Source organism: Amaranthus tricolor, chromosome 6 (assembly GCF_026212465.1).
Source record: "Amaranthus tricolor cultivar Red isolate AtriRed21 chromosome 6, ASM2621246v1, whole genome shotgun sequence".
Taxonomy (NCBI): domain Eukaryota; kingdom Viridiplantae; phylum Streptophyta; class Magnoliopsida; order Caryophyllales; family Amaranthaceae; genus Amaranthus; species Amaranthus tricolor.
The window spans coordinates 18,996,515-19,014,929 of NC_080052.1; the positions used below are offsets into that span (position 1 = coordinate 18,996,515).

Sequence of the window (18,415 nt, forward strand, 5' to 3'; positions counted from 1 at the left end):
ATTTCATTTAGCAAGCTGTTCCTGTGTGCTGACATGCTGTGGTTGTGACTGTGGCTTCACATTATTTGTATGGCCATTACCTGTATGTTTTACGTAAATGTATTGTCTTACTTCGTTCATATTATTTTACTATGTATCAATTTAATAATAGCAAGTATTTTTAAATGATTATATTTGATTATGACGGTCAAGTATTGTATAAACTTACTTCATACTATTTTAGTGTGTATGAACTTAATAATAGTAAATATTCCTCCATGATTATATTTGATTGTAATGTCAAGTAAAAATACTTGCTTCCTTAGTTTCAAATGTTCTTTCCATTCACTTTTTTCGCAAATTCAAATTCAAACTTTAAAATCAAATAATTTTAATTTTGAGTTTTTTAAAAATTCTAAAAAGTAGATATTTACAAAATATATATTGAGACGAATCTAGCAAGATATCACATGAGTATATTTTTCTTATAAATCGATGAGAAATCGTAGTCAAAGTTTGACACTAAAATTTATAAATTATATTTGAGAAGAACATATTAAAACAGAAGGAGTACTATTTAATATCTTTTAAGGTGGTTAGTCTACGATAAAATAGTGTTAACCAAGTTCATAAAGACTTTGTTGCAATGTCATATCTAGAATTGGTGCATTATAAACTATACTCCTTCCGTCCAATAAGATCGGAACATTTTCTCTTAAAAGCTCTGATGTAGATTAGCTAATATTGTAATTTAAATGAGACAAAGAGGTATTGTTTAAAAAACATATCTGGTAATTGGCGATTTCAGGGCCTTGTTTACGAAAAATACAAAAGATGGTACAGCTACTCCAGATCATATGTATTCTTACTGGAAATGTTTAAGCATAACTTTTTATTACTTTTGGAACATAACTACACCAATAGAACTATTGCCTTATTTAAAATTGATTTTAATTAATAATGAAAGTGTGATGAACAAGGATTATAAAATACCACACTCATTTTGTTATCAATAAATTAATTTTTTTTGTGATTTGTATTTAAAAAGATGTTAAAATAAATCGAAATAACATCTGTTTTTTAAAAACCTCTATATTATATGAACGGTTAATGTTCATCTATTGTTATTTCATGGATCTCTAAAAAGTCGAACACACATGATATTAACGTGAAAGTTGCGGAAACATATATCATTGCTGATAAATAAAAAATAAATTAAATGTAGAACTTTGGACAAAAGTAGTTTATAATGTTGAAGTTTAATCAAATATTTTATCCATTCCATGAACATTAGGTCATTTGTTGACGTGACAACCACATGTTCTACCAATTGTGTTGACACATGTTCATACTCGTTGGAAAAAGATGTCATCTAAGAGGCAGCTTTATGTAACACTGTGAACAAATGACAATATTTTTGGATCACCAATAGGTAAAAGACAGTTGGTAAAAAGTAAATTTAAGATTTGTCTTAGCAAACACAATATTTGAAGTTCGACTTGATAAACAATTTTTGGCCAAAGTTCGACATGTTACATGCATTTTTTCCTAATAAATATTATATATATATATATATATATATATATATATATATATATATATATATATATATATATATATATATATATATATATATATATATATATATATATATATATATATATATATATATATATATATATATATATATATATATATATATATATATATATATATATATGTATGTATTTGTATATGTGTATATATATATATGGGTCGGATTTGGATCGGATCCGATGATATATATCTCACAAAACATTAAGAGAAAAGGCTTCACACTGTGTTTGGATTGTGAGAAATAAAGGGCAAGGAAGGTGAGAGATTTGGAAGAATGGAGAATCCCTTATTTGAATAACAAAAAGGGAGGGGGGAATTTAGAATGGAGAGGTTTGAAGTAATTGAAATTTTTTTTTAAGAATATAACCTCTCATAAAGTGGAAAAGTTTGGAGGGAAAACACTCGTTTTCCTTCATATTTCCTTCTAAATAAAAAGGTGCACTCTACCTCTTTATCCTCTCTTTCCTTCTTTTTCTTCCCTTCCTTCCCTTCCTTCCCTTCCTTTCTTTCTCTCCTAATTTTCTATCTATACATAGTGTTAGGATGTGTTTTGATGAAAAATAAAAAGTTAAAGCTGTAGCACCCGAATTTATAAGAAAAACAGAGCAACAATCATAGAGGCAATAAAAAACACAACACCAAGCTTTAAAAGGTATCTTATATACGTCCCCCTCAAACAAAGATTGATATCATTAATTATTGAACAATACATCAATGAAACAAACCCTCACACACTTGAGAACAACCTCTCAAGTATAAAAATATCACCATTAGTAGAGATCACACTCAATCTAATACACATAGACACTATGTTTCCCAAGCCCCATGTTTCATCGTATTGCCCTCCTCTCTTACAATCTCAATGTTGATTTGTTCCCTTATATTGACCTCCCAATCAGTGAGATAAACCCTAGGACAAATAAACGACTTGCCCTAGGGGCGAATCTAGATTAAAGCAAATAATGTTGATGAGATAAACAAAATAAATAATTGTTTTTAAATTTTTCAAAAAGCATGCACATAGTAAGGTTTGAACTCAAGTATATGCTATCACATAGGGAATCCTTCTTGATTTAAAATCAGTCCAAGAACATTCTAAAGATATGATCCTAGCTAAGTCCTTCGAAGAGTCATCATTTGATTCTTACGGGTTACATGGTCCTTTCATTACAAGTCTTGTTTTGACTTGTATCTCAAGGTCTTGGAAGGAATTTCAAATGGTAGCAGAATTCGTCCTTAAGGGTTCAAGAGAGTCACGGTTCCTATAGAATAAATGGGATATTATTTTAATTTCTTACCTAAAATAAGCCAATCAAATCAGCCTTCAATAAGATTTAATTGAGAATATTCATGAGGGTATTATTTTCTCATTTATTCGGTGATTAAATATGGTAAGTTATTCCATTCATTACATTTTGCTGAATTTTTTCTTCATTGTGGCAGAATTCTTTTGGCTCTTTATTCCCTTTAATATTGCTGATTTATGTTCATCTTTAATAGTGGAATTCAAGAAGACTATCCAACGGTTAGAAGCATTCTATGAACAACCAAGAGTTTTCATATCTCAAGCATCTCAAGGAACGAGATATTATCTTTGAATGGTGGAAATTTGAGGTGTTTAATTTATGATTTTATTAGTATGGTTATTTTGTTTTCTTTCAATAAAGAAGATGATAATTTCGGTAATAAAATTCTAAAGGGGTTTCATAGAATTCTGAATATGCTTTTATGTAATCACTTGATTACTTGTAGTCAAGTGAAGGGTCTTTTTCTAGAATTTTCTTATGATTTGTAAGCCTATATAAATGCCTTATTTTCATGAATAAAATCATCCAATTTGATTTCCAATCGAAGCTTTATCTTATGGATTTGTTCTTATATTTGTCATTAAGTATTTTGAGTGATTTTCCTATAGTGAGGTTTATTTCTCATTGTTGAAGATATTATTGAGTTTGTTGAGAGTTCCAAACATATTAATTTGTATGATTAATTCGAGGGAGTGTTCCTTAAATTAAGAAAACGCCCTAGCAAGATTAAACGAGTTTACCTTACTTGCATATTCTTGAATTATAATAATCTAGTAAATGTTCCTAGTTTGTTTGTTTATTTTTCAAAATATAAAAACCAGATAAGGATTCTTTGAAACATGTTTCAAAACCTTGAAAGCCCTGTAAAACCTAAAACAGTCTTTCTCATTCAACATTATACCCACATAAATCCCTTAAAATCATTCCATTTTTATACCTAGACCTTCCTAGCCAAACACATTCATTTTCTTAACCTTGTTACATTTGCAAAACCCCTTTTTGTTAATCTAATCCCTTAAGATTATACATCACTTCTTCCAACTTAACCTGCACACTTATTAATATCCCTAGGTATATGATTGGATACATAGTCTAAATGTTGTCAGTTGACAGCATTGAACGTCCTTGCATTCGCCCCTGCTTGCCCCCCAAGTATTGACCAAAACAGAAAGTCACATTTGCCGTGAACCTAATAAGGCCTTCCTTATGCACCTTATTATTAGAGATGCTAATGGGCGGGCTTGGGTTGATAGTGGGCTGTGTAATATCTTAAAAATCTACCCATAGGATCAAATATTCAAATGTCCACTTGCATTTAAGGACATATTTTTTGTCGCTATCCGCCCATTTTCTTAGCGGGCAGGACACGGGAGTTAACAAGCATTACCGAAATAAAAATAAAAATTACATTATAATTTATAATATTAAGTCTTAACAACATTTAAAATAATATAAACACATTATTCAAAATAAAATTTCAGCCATATACTCATGTTCCTGGCATTTTTTTTATGTTTAGGAATTTAGATTATAATATGAGTGTGGAGATTTCGTTGTTAATATTAGCTAATTACGTGTACGTCTAGGAATTTAGAAAAGTGCTTTGCTAATGTAGATTTTAGAGTAATATATTTCCTTCTATTTTTCCAATTAGTCTCATTTGACTTTTTAGCACTTTTTAGATAGCCAATTAGGACCACTTGTTAAGGAAAGAGAATGGGAATTAGTAGGTTATTAAAGGTCATGTTTGGATTGGATTTAAATATCTAAGGGGAAAATAAAGTCAAACTAATAAAATAAATGTAAATAGAGATGCATTCGAAGTAGTTGAGATAGTTGTGTAGAAAGTAAAAATGAGCATGAAATAAAATTAATGAAGGAAAAGGAAGATGATTTCCCCTATTATGGAGGTAATACATTCCTCCACTTTCCCTAGGATAAATATTTACTCCACAAAATTGAGAGCTCCCTTTATTTTTCACTACTTTGCTTCTATTCTTCCACCTCTACAACAATCACATTTCACTAATTTCTCAATTATTAACTTCGTTTTCTTACTTTGACTTTTTTGCCCCCTTAAATATTTACACACAATCCAAACTTGCCCAAACTAATTATTCCCTCAAAAAATTTAATTTTCCCTTCAATATCTAAAAATGCTCCAAAAATGTAAAAAATGTTCCAACTGATACATTATTGAACTAATACATTACAGAAAAATCATTAATTAAATTCATAAATACTGATACATAACAATTAATTGTTCCAACTGAAAAAAAAATAAAATTACATTCATCTATTACTTAATTTCCTCAAGCCTTTTCAACTGATACATAACATTTAATTGTTCCAACTGAAAAAGAATAAAATTACATTCATCTATTACTTAATTTCCTCAAGCCTTTTCAACTCCTCCACAGCTTCGGAATAGGTGCAATCTTTGCTGATTATGCAATTGCGTATTTTTTTCATCGACTTTAGAAAATCAAAAACATAAACTGATGCATTAAATTTACGCAAAAAAATTTAACCTAACAACCACAATTTTAAAATCTTTTTGTTTAATGAGTATTCAACTATCCAGTATCCAAAACTCAATACAAGGTATAAGGTAAAAACTCAAAACAAAAACATAAACTTGGAGGGAACAAGCCAAAAACTCAAAACAGAAACATAAACTTGGAGGGAAAAAGGCAAAAAAACTCAAAATAGAAACATGAAGGGAACAAGGTAAAAACTCAAAACTTAAACTTAGAGGGAAAAACCCAAAATTGCACTATATATACAATAACACTACATTAATTGTACATCAACCAAATCAACAAAATAATGGGTAAGACAAAAGATGTAACTCCACATAAAAAATCCCAATTATGCAAAATTTCTCTCATCCATAAACAAAAACGAAAGACCAGAGCGTGTGACAATCAATAAGCTAGCTAATGAATTTAAGCTTTGTAGAAAAACCATAACAAGGTTATCGAAGAAAGTACGAAATCAAATCAACAACAACATAATAACCAACTTGGGTAGCAAGATGATTAGAAGACCACCAAGTAACAAGATTCAATTTGATAATGAAAAATTCAGAGCAATTAAATATGAATTTAAGACAACACAACATTCAATGGCAAAATAAATAGGGGTTTCACAATCAACTTTCTTTAGATGGAAGAAGAAGAAAATCATAAGGAAGCACACAAATCCTCTAAAAACCTGCCCTTATTGAAAAAAACAGTTGCATAGGTTAACTTTTGCACTTTTTAAGTATCACTATGATGAACACATCAATGCATATAAATTCAAATCGCAAGATAGCATTATTCATATAAATGAAAAGCATTTCTATCTAACACGTGAAATACAGACTTACTATATTGCTCCGGGTGAAGTAGAACCATGTAGAGAAATTCAATCTAAAAGATTTATTTCTAAAATCTTGTTCATGTCTGCTGTGATAAAACCAATACATACATCTAATGGAGATGTGATTTTTGATGGGAAGTTAGGTATATGCCTTTTCTCACTCAGGAACCAGGAACCTGCGAAGATGCGCTCAAAGAATAAGAAGAAGGAAGAATTAGAAACTAAACCAATTCAATCAATCACCAAAGAGCATATGAGGACAATGCTCATAACTAATGTGATCCCAACCATTAGAGCTAAATGGCCTAATGTACTTTCAAAAGACATTATCATTCAACCAGATAATGCAAAGCCTCATATAACACCCAATGGCAAGGAAATTGTTGATGAAGCAACAAAAGATGGATTTAATATCCAACTTGTGCAACAACCATCAAATTCACCTAACATAAATGATATTAGATCCTTATTTCTTTAGATCTATTCAGGCATTACAATTTCAAAAACCATCATACAATGTAAACAAATTATTAAGAGCTATACATTTGACATTTAAGAATTTAAGTCCTTAGTCGTTGAGATTTGTGTTCATTACTTTACAAGCTTGTATGATTGAGATCATAAAAAGAAAGGGTGGTTTTAACTACCACATACTACCCATGAACACAACCAAACAAGCAAGAGAGCGAATATTACCAGATTATTTGTCAATGGACAAAGGCTTAGTGGTTTAATCACTTCAATACCTACTCACTAAGGTTAGTTTTGAAAAAATGAATCAATTAGTTCAATTGATTAGGTTTCAAGGGTGGTTGAAGTAACTGAACCACTAATTAAAGTAACACAAGGCAGAAACAACATAGACAGCAGCAACTAACAAGCCAACAACATAGCAATCAACAAGGCAGGAATACAGAACCAAGGCAAAAACACACTTTTGGTAAGTTATAGGACAACAACAACAACAACTAAAAAGCCAAAAACACAACAATCAACCACACTTTTGGACAGCTTTTTGATACATTTTAGAAAGCATTTGTGTCAAATTCAAACAACTACAAAAATTTATGTTGCCTATTGTGAAACTCTTGTATGGAAATTATTTTGAAATGAAAATAGTGGTTATTTTGTAATTACTCTCAAGTTTTAATTTTTCTTTCATCATTGAGTAAAAGCCTTATTTTTATGAATATTTAGTTTTGGCGGCAATTGATAGCCTCCAAGATTGAATATGCTGGCAATACCAAGCCTCCTAAAATCAAAAAAAAAAAAACCAAAATAATGCTTTGATTTTGGCCCAGAAAATTTGTCCTCACATAAAGTTTATTGAGCATAAATGCATTAATTAACAGCAGGCAGAAAAATTGATTTCATCATTAGTCAAGAAAAAAACACAATAAAAGACCAAAAAACATACTTGTAAATGGACCAAGGCTATCAAGCGATTCTTCCTCACAATCACTTTTTTTGAAAAAAAAAGCATATGCCGAGTTATACACATGTTTAGGATCAAACATGTCTAGAGTCTAGATGGGTTCACCCTCAGAATCCAGATCTCGCCCCCACCATGGATTGGTCTCAATATATGATTCAAAGTGATCATAAGAGTCATCATGAAATTTAGGGTTATCATCGTCAACCATTTTAGTGTAATCTGAAACTTTAAGATTAATTATCAAACTATAACATAAAAAGATGAAGAAGAAAAAATCAAAATATAAACACAAGAGATAATAGCAAACCTAGAAGAACAAGATATAATAACAAAATTAGTGGTTATGGTTCTTCAAAATCGAAGAACAAACCCAAAAGAACAAGACATAATAGCAAAATCTGTGGGTTAGGTTTCTTCAAAATTAAAGAACAAGCCCAAAACAAGAGATAATAGCAAAATTAGAGGGTTAGGGTTGTTGAAAAGCAAAGAATAAACCCAAAACAAGATAGAATAACAAAAGTAGAGGGTTAAGGTTGTTGAAAATCAAAGAACAAACCCAGAACAGGAGAGAATAGCAAAATCAGTGGGTTAGGGTTCTTGAAAGTAAAAGAACAAACACAAAAGACAAAGACATAATAGCAAAATTAGTGGGTTAGGTTTAGGGTTCTTCAAAATCAAAGAACAAACCCTGAACAAGACATAAAAGCAAAATCAATGGGTTAGGGTTAGGGTTCTTCAAAATCAAAGAACAAACCCAGAACAACAACAAAATCGAAATATCCAGATCAAAAACACAAAGAGAGTGTAACAATAAGAGAGAAAAAACTAAAATAACGTACCTAGAAATATGAAGAACAAACGAACCCAGAAAATCAAACAACAAACCCAAAATAATGAGAGAGTATCAAAATCATTGGGTAGGGTTCTTCAAAATCGAAGAACAAAGTCAGAAGAACAAGAGATAATAGCAAAACAAGTGAATTAAGGTACTTAAAAGTCGAAGAACAAGAGAGAATAACAAAACTAGTGAATTAGGGTTCTTGAAAACCCAAGAATAAATTAAAAGAACAAAACATAAGGGCGTATGAATACGAGGTGAGCAATGTGTTCTAGGGTTATGGTTTTATAAAAAGGGAGGGAAGGGTTAATTTGGGTGGGTAGGTAAATTCAGAATAATGGTTGAATTAAGAATATGTAGGGTTAATAGAGGTTAGTTAGTAGAGTTTAATGAGGATAATATGTGTAATAAGGTAATGTGAGTAAGGGTAATAAGGTAAAAAAGACATGCTATAAATGAAAATGTGTCTAATTGGGTGACTTAACCCTATTTAGAAATGGGAAGAATAGGAAGGAGCATTAAACTAAGCAGGTAACGCATATATTTATAATTTAATAGACAATTAAAACTTAAAATAATAGAATTATTATTTAATATATTAAATTCAGCGGATGGGTGGGTGTAAATGTGCATATTTTTTTGGTGTCACTACCCGCCACTTATCTTGGTGGACTGGTATTACTCGTCCATTCTTTTTTGAAAAACGTTATCCAAGCCCGCCTGTATTTTATGTCGGGTGGGTCGAGCCTATCGGGTAGCCTGCTCATGAACAACTCAACTTCATGTCTTGTTTAAGAAATGTTTAGTCTTGTTCAAGACACTCCATTTACATATTTTGGATCACCTTATAGAGTGATCCAAACCTCATCTCCTCATATTTTCTTGCACACACATCATCCTTCTCCAAAGTGTAAGACAAGGCATGATCAAAGATCATCTCCTACACTAGAATTTACACTTGCTCTAAATTTAATTAATTTCATTTCATTTTTTATAGAGTTTTATGCCTTAAATTTTCTAAAAATTAATATAAACTTATTGTGATTTTTACTTTGGCACAACAAATAAGATCGTATTAAGGGTCATATTCCAGTATGTTTTCTACATCATTTATAATGACACTGAGTTATGACATACTTCCTCCTTTCCACTGTATTTGTTATATTTGACTTTTTACGCAATTCAATGTGTTATTTTGATCATTTATATATTGAATTAAACGCATTTAGAAATTAGACGATTCAAACAAGATTCTGCTTGACTATTATTTTTTATATTAAAACATTAGCCGCAATATATAAAATAAGCTTGAACGATGAACAATGTCAAAAATCATTATATAACTAGTATTTGAAAAGGAAGGAAGTATAGAAAAAACATTTCGCACAACAGTAGATTTATAAACTTCTTTATTCCTCCATTTCTTCCCACTCTTCCCATCTAATTCTATTAACTACTACATTTTTACAACTATAAATTAAACCATTTTACTCTTAACTCATTCATAACTTTAAATTTTCTTTGTTCTCCTTGTTCTTTTTCTCTCATCAACTATTTGTCCTTCTTTACATCTATTATTATCAATTTTTTTCTCCTTTATAGTATTTTTCAATTTAAGCCATTTTCTACATTCAAATTACAAACAATTATACTTCAGACTTCAATATCGTAAATGAAAGTTGATAGGTTCATAAAGTTGATAGGTTCATACGTTTATATTCTATGCCCCTTTCACAAGGTAGTTCTCATTATCCATCCAATTAGAATTCTCTCGTTAATATTATGTGCTAAGTGATAATGAATGTGTTTAAATGAGATACGTGATTTTAAATGATGTTACACTTTATATATTTAAATCTCAAATTATGTTTACTACTATCTTATTACATGTTTAATTTATAACATTATTTTTATAAAATTTATATTATTATTATTATTATTATTATTATTATTATTATTATTATTATTATTATTATTATTATTATTATTATTATTATTATTATTATTATTATTATTATTATTATTTTAATAATGATTTTAAAATGTGGTTGAATTTGAAAGTGAAATATTTATGATATTGATTCCTGTTACCACCAATTCAGATTAAAATTGTGATTTGGCAAATCAAATTTTAGTTGGATATTTTTGATATACATATATATATATATATATATATATATATATATATATATATATATATATATATATATATATATATATATATATATATATATATGTATATATATATATATATATATACATATATATACATATATATGTATATATATATATATATATATATATATATATATATATGTACATATATATATATATATATATATATATATATATGTATATATATATATATATATATATATATATATATATATATATATATATATGTATATATATATATATATATATATATATATGTATATATATATATATATATGTATATATATATATATATATATATATATATATATATATATATATGTATATATATATATATGTATATATATATATATATATATATATATATATATATATGTATATATATATGTATATATATATATATATATATATATATATATATATATATATATATACATATATATATATATACATATATATATATATATATATATATATATATATATATATATATATGTATATATATATATATGTGTATATATATATATATATATATATATATATATATATATATATATATATATATATATATATATATATATATATATATATATATATATATATATATATATGTATGTATATATATATAGGGGAGGGATCCAATGAGAAGGGGTATGAAAATGAGAAGGGTGAGAAGGATTTTGAGCCGTCGATTTCTCAAAGATCTAATGGTCTAGATATCAAGCCGGAAAAAATAGGGCAAAAAAAAAAAGCCGGAAGAACACAAGCGCCTTCTCTCTTCCAAGCTATACTCTTCGAAAAACCTTCAAAACCTTCGAAAAACCTTCGAAAAACCTTTGATTTCTTCTGCGAAATCTTCCTCTTCTATTGAATTAAGGTATGCAAATTAGAAATTTACCATTTTATAGTTTTTATTTTTCGATTTGTTTTGATTCATTTTTTAGTTTTCGTTTTCTTCTGCGAAAATTTCCTCTTCTCTTGATTACTTAGTCTGTCAAAAATCTTTACTTGTTTTCGTTTTCTTATGTGTACCTTTTACAAATTCAGATTTGTTTTGATTGATTTCTTAGTTTTTCATTTTCGTTTTCGATTTAGTATCTTCAAAACTGAGAGTCAGATTTTCATTTTCGTTTTTCTTTGTTGATTTTGATTTACAGACTCAGATCTTGATGTGAATCTTCTTGTTGATTTTGATTAACAGACTCAGATTGAGATACTATGGAAGATTTACAAAAAGTGCTAAATGTGGAAGATTCACCAAAAACTTCCAACAATGAAAAAGAATTGTCAGAAGGTAATGTTATTATGTTCTTCAAAAAAAAAAAATACTAAGTTATGATTGTGCATATTTTGATTTCGTTTTTTTGTAATATTGAAAATCTTTGTTGCCAAGGTGAATGCTACTATGTTCTTAGAAAAAGATACTATGTTGTGATTAAAAGTTACTATGACTGTGTATAGCTACTGTGTTCTGTTTTGAAATTTTGAAAAATATTTGTTGCCAAGGTGAATGCTACTATGTTCTTAGAAAAAGATACTATGTTGTGATTAAAAGTTACTATGACAATGTATAGCTACTGTCTTCTCTTTTGAAAGTTTTGAAAATCTTTGTTGCCAAGGTGAATGCTACTATGCTCTTAGAAAAAGATACTATGTTATCATTAAAAGTTACTATGACTGTGTATAGCTACTGTGTTCTGTTTTGAAATTTTGAAAAATATTTGTTGCCAAGGTGAATGCTACTATGTTCTTAAAAAAAGATACTATGTTGTGATTAAAAGTTACTATGACGATGTATAGCTACTGCCTTCTTTTTTAATTTTGGAAAAACTTTGGATTGTTATACAGGGACTCAAACTCCAAGAACTATTACACAAGTTACCCCAAATGGTTCAACCCTGTGGATTCCTCATTGTGAGTTTGATAAAAAGCCATTTGTTGGTATGGCTTTTGAAAACTTAGAGAAAGCCTTAGATTTTTATGGTAAATATGCTGAAATTTGCGGTTTTGATATACGTTCATCTACTACCTACAAAAAAAAGGGTATTGTTTTTTTAAAATATTTTGTTTGTAGTAGGGAGGGTATCATAAAACCTAACCCTAAGAAAAGTGCAGATGTTGTTGCACGTTATAAGAGATCAACCAAAAGAATTGGTTGTAAAGCTAGATTGATTTTGAAATATGACATAGCGAAGAGAACATACCATGTTTTAAAATTCGAAGAGGCGCACAATCATTGTCTAGTTAGCCCTACATCGCGTCAATTTTTATTGGGTAATAGGAAAATGACTTTGTTGCACAAAAATTTCATATCTAAGAATGCACGGGTTAATATAGGACCGGTCAAATCCTTTAGATTGTTTAAGGAAAATGTCGGGAGTTATGAGAATGTGGGAGTGACAATGCAAGATTTTAAGAATTTCCATAGGGATTTGAAAGCATATATCAAAGGAGATGATGGGAAGATGTTGATCGAGAATTTTATCAGAAAAAGAGATATTTACACGGGGTTTTATTTTGATTATGCTTTAGATGAGGAGGACCACATATCACGTTTATTTTGGGCCGATGCGATAAGTAGAAAGAATTATTGTTTATTTGGAGAAATGGTTACTTTTGATTGTACTTATAACACCAATAAGTATAGCATGGTTTTAGCCCCTTTTACCGGAGTAGATCATCATAAGTCTTGTATTACATTTGGTATAGGTTTATTAGCTAAGGAAGATAGTGAATCTTTTGAGTGGTTATTTAGAACTTTTTTACATTGTATGGGGGAGTGTATGCCAACATATTTGATAACTGATCAAGACCCTGCAATGAAAATTGCGATTAAAAATGTATTTCCACACACAATACACAAACTTTGCATGTGGCACATCATGAGTAAAGTGACTGATAAAGTTGGACCGGAATTGAACAAAAATGAAGATTTTTTGAAAGAATTAAATGGGTGTGTGTGGAATATTGATCAAGAAGAAGATGAATTTGAAGAAAAATGGGAGGGAATTATGACCAAATACAATCTTCAAACAGATAAATGGTTTACTAGTATATTTAGTATACGAGATCAATGGATACCCGCATATTTTAGGGATATCCCATTGAGGGGGATTTTGAGAACTACATCCCGATCGGAAAGTGTTAATAGTTTCTTCAACCACTTTTCAAACCCTCACATGACACTTGTTGAATTTTATATGAGTTATGAAAGTGCAATGGATGCACAGAGGTACAAACAAGATAAGCTCAATGCTGAATCACTTCACACAAACCCACAATATAAAACACCATTGCCGATTGAAAAACATGCCGGTGAAGTCTATACTAGAAAAAATTTTTTTCTTTTTCAAAATGAAGTTTATAAGTCTTGTTTCAAAACTTATATTCAAAGTATTGAAAAGAATGAAAGTGTGGAAAGTATAACTGTTTTGGACTCAACGGTAAGTAAGATGTACAAGGTGAATTTTATACTGGGAAGTTCGATTGACGAGTTGAAGGTAGATTGTGATTGCAAGTTATTTAAACGGATAGGAATATTATGTTCCCATGCGATTTGTGTTATGAGTGCAAGACAAATAACACAAATACCAAAGCAATATGTTTTAGATCGTTGGACGAAGCTAGCATTAAAGAAGCCTATTTTTGATTTGCATGGGAATCTGATTGAAGAGAGCAAAAAGTGTAACAACGTGGGGAAGTTGTTGGGGGAAGTTTGGTGTGAAATATTCAATTGTGTAGGTTTAGCTCAACGGAGTGAGAGTGATTTACAATCACTTTTACAAAACCTAAAAGATATTAGTAGAAAATTGGAGGAAAGTGATGATGTGAGGGTGGACATTACTAAAGAGCAACAAATCGAATTGTTAGTAGGCACAAGTTCATCTTCGACAATGGAAATACAAAACCCAATCCAATCAAAGAACAAAGGAAAAAGGTAAAGAATAATTGGGGAAAAGGAACAAACTATTGAGCAAAGCAAGAAGCCCAAAAGAAAGTGCAAAACTTGTGGTAAATTTGATTATCATGATAGTCGAAATTGCCCATCAACAAAAGATACCCCACTTAAGGTATAAAATATATATAATTTGCTTATATTATATTGTATCCTTATTAAATAGTTTGATTATGTAAATGAAAGTGCAAAATTTTTGTTATGCAGGAAAATTGATGCTGAAGAACAGATAGATAAAGAGATTATATTAAGATGACTATGGATAGCTACTGTCTTTTGTTTTGTAATTTTGAAAAATCTTTTGTTGCAAAAATGAATGCTACTATGTTCTTAGGAAAAGATACTATGTTGTTATTAAAAGTTACTATGACAATGTATAGCTACTGTCTTCTGTTTTGTAATTTTGAAAAAACTTTTGTTGCAAAAGTGAATGATACTATGTTCTTAAGAAAAGATACTATGTTGTGATTAAAAGTTACTATGACAATGTATAGCTACTGTCTTCTGTACATTTGACTGGTTATGCACACGGATGTTCTGCTGGATTCATAGCATCCTCCTTACTAGTGGATGCACAAGGTTTAGGAACATCAGCTGTTACTGCAATTTTAGGATTCCTACATGCTGCTAAATTTGCCCATTAAACATGGCGGTTTTTCTGGTCAATTGATAAACCTTTATTTTTTCTCACCCACTTCGACTTTACCGGCCTGAAACCATCCTCATTTACCAACAGATTAGGCCGGTGATTGGTTTGCTTGATGCCAACCCGACACTCCAATTCATGTGCCCAAATTGTTTACATTTGGAGCACCATAACGGGAGCCAATCATACTTGACATGCTGAGTTACCAAATAGGCATTGTGGTTCATCTATTTTTTTTATATGACATCTTTGCATCCAACGGTTTGATAACGAATGCTTCTTTATCAAATAGAATTCCGGTCATACTACATGCTCTCTCTTGTTCCTCTTATGAATTGAGTCTAACCAAGAAAACTCCTTAGTTTACCATACAGGGGGGCGGTTAGCACCAACAACATAGCATACCACTTTGTAATTACAACTCCTTTGTAATTTTGAAAAAACTTTTGTTGCAAAAGTGAATGATACTATGTTCTTAAGAAAAGATACTATGTTGTGATTAAAAGTTACTATGACAATGTATAGCTACTGTCTTCTGTTTTGTAATTTTGAAAAAACTTTGTTGCAAAAATATCAGCCTTGTACTTCATCTTGTACAACCTAAAGCCTAAGCCTAAGTGCCTGATTATCTACTATGTTCCATCAAATGTTTGTACAACTTAAAAATTCACAACTTCATCTTGTACTTCACATTAACGAATCTTTAATCTTCTGATAGAAACTTGTTTGGCAATGGAGCGTCTTTTATCTTTAAAATTGGACAGCTCTTCTAAAACTTTGGATCTTTGTTTGTTCAAATCAGATAACAATAAAGATCCGGCAATCTTAACTCTTGCCACATGTCTCAATGGAGCCTACATAAAAAGAAAATACATTTAGTTTGAATCTTTTAATTAGAATGTCATTCAAAAAAAATACATTTAAAAATAATATTAAGAAGAAAAATCGTAACTGCATTCAATATTGGACACTGGAAATCAACTGTTCCCTCGAAAAACAGCATGCTCATCATCATAAATACATCACTTTCAATGTTTGTCCTAGCAGTCATTTTCCAATCGGTGGGAACTCGTTCCATTTTCCATAATGGAATAACATGAGTAGCTTGCATCTTATCATCAAAAATTGTTGACAACAAATCTTTCTACAAAAGTTTCATTTAAATATTTATTAATAAATATTTCATAATCTTAGCAACATAGGCAAAAGGTTTTTCAGGATAATAAAATGCTACACATACCATAGTGTCACCGAGCTTTCTAATTTCTTCTTCTGAAACAGCAGTATGGTTCACATTGTCTATCCATTGAACCATTCTTAACTTCATATTCAGAAGAAGTAAGAAGTACTGACTGCCTTTCAATATCGGGACAACAATCTGTATATTATATATCACTGAATCAATAAATATATCTAAAAAAAAGTGACTGCACAAGTACTAACTACCTATTAGTAGCTATAACAACTAAAATAGTGACTATATAAGCCAATTAATCATTAAAAAAATATCTTACCAGATCAAACTTAGTCAAATCAACTTGGTTGAAATCCACCCATTTGACCCAAGAATCACAAATTAAATCAATTTGTTCAGAACCACCATTATTATTAAAATCCAACAAAGCAAGCTGTAAAAAAAAAACAATGAAATAACTAAAAATAATTCAAAATAAAATAAAAGTAATTTAGAATAAAAATGACAAAAAACGTACACTAGAACTAGCACTAAAGAAGAACTTTTTTGAAGATTTCTTGTTCTTTTCATTTTCATTGAGCAATAAACACCAACAATCCACAACAGAAACATGAGTACACTTTGAGGGATCCCCAAGAGTATAAAACTCTTCCCTTTGAATCCTCAAATTGTCCTCATAATGAATGAGCAATTCACTGTCAAATAAAAAGGAATTAAATAAGTATAATAAAAAACAAAAATCACATAAAAAGAAAAACCAAAAAAAAAAGACTCACCTATTGTCAAAACATTGATCAGAAACAAAACAATAGTCAACTGTTTCTTGAAGTAACGAACCAAGTTGTCTCATATATTTTTTGTTTGACTTCAGCAGATGTGAAACATATGTAAATTTATCATTCACACCTCTGAAAGGAATGGAACACTTAGCCCTGCCATGTATCAATACATTCTCATAACCATGGCTTTCAAAAACAGTGATATTATTTACAACATCATCATCACCCTCATCAGCAACATTATTTACAACATTATTTACAACTTGATCCAATTCAACCTCATCCACTACATCTACATCTACATCACCCTCATCAGCAACAAAAACCTCATTCACCATCCTGGGAATAGAGGTAACCCATTTAACCGTGTCAACTATCTCATCGATTGTATTGAGCACGGTAGGATTCATGAAAAAACTTTGGGTTTCAGAAAAAGGTGTGGATGAGGTAGAAGGAACATCAGGAAAAGGGACAGGAGGAGAAGAAAATGAACGTTTTTGTTCTAAAAACAACTTAATTTTCTGCATGTAAAACTCGGAGACAACTTGAGTGTCTCTCCTCATCAGCATCAGCAACTCACATATTTCCTACAAAAATAAGTAAAGATAAAGTTAAATGTTGTTCAAATTAAAAGTAACTATGTTCTTAAAATACTATGTTATGATTATTTTCCAAAAGTGAATGCTACTATGTTCTTAGAAAAAGATACTATGTTATCATTAAAAGTTACTATGACTGTGTATAGCTACTGTGTTCTGTTTTGAAATTTTGAAAAATATTTGTTGCCAAGGTGAATGCTACTATGTTCTTAGAAAAAGATACTATGTTGTGATTAAAAGTTACTATGACAATGTATAGCTACTGTGTTCTATTTTGAAAATTTGAAAAATGTTTGTTATACAGGAGAATGCTACTGTTTGATCATACTTACACTTACATACTTAAAATGCTACTGTGCATATCATTAAAATGTTATCATTAAAATGCTACTGTGTTTGATCATACTTAAAGATACAGGAGAATGCTACTTTGTTATCATACTTAAAATGTTTGTGATTAAAATGCTACTGTGTTTGATCATACTTAAAGATACAGGAGAATGCTACTGTGTTATCATTAAAATGTTTGTTATACATAAATAAGT

At 29.7% G+C, this 18,415-nt stretch overlaps 2 protein-coding genes across 3 annotated transcripts in view; one reads left to right on the top strand and one right to left on the bottom strand.

Annotated features, from left to right (window-relative positions):
- Window positions 1-3,017: 3,017 nt before the first annotated feature.
- The window catches only part of LOC130814806 (oxysterol-binding protein-related protein 4B-like), a 988,965-nt gene continuing 973,567 nt past the window's right edge, over window positions 3,018-18,415 (bottom strand). For both annotated transcript variants that reach the window (XM_057681023.1, XM_057681024.1), the window contains one exon: window positions 3,018-3,599. The gene's annotated coding sequence lies outside the window, so the exon portion shown is untranslated. The remainder of the gene's footprint in view (window positions 3,600-18,415) is intronic.
- LOC130815645 (protein FAR1-RELATED SEQUENCE 5-like) lies at window positions 11,481-15,295 on the top strand. The gene is made up of 4 exons (XM_057682134.1): window positions 11,481-11,990; window positions 12,545-14,633; window positions 14,730-14,766; window positions 15,146-15,295. The coding sequence occupies exons 1-4, from the start codon at window positions 11,915-11,917 to the stop codon at window positions 15,293-15,295; spliced, it is 2,352 nt and encodes a 783-aa protein (XP_057538117.1). The 5' UTR covers window positions 11,481-11,914.

Excerpts from the sequence above, each read along its gene's own strand:
- LOC130815645 (XM_057682134.1), top strand. The coding sequence starts at position 11,915 with ATGGAAGATTTACAAAAAGTGCTAAATGTGGAAGATTCACCAAAAACT. Across the intron at positions 14,634-14,729 it reads TCAAAGAACAAAGGAAAAAG|TCGAAATTGCCCATCAACAA; the intron begins GTAAAGAATAAT and ends TTATCATGATAG. Across the intron at positions 14,767-15,145 it reads CAAAAGATACCCCACTTAAG|CTACTGTCTTCTGTACATTT; the intron begins GTATAAAATATA and ends GACAATGTATAG.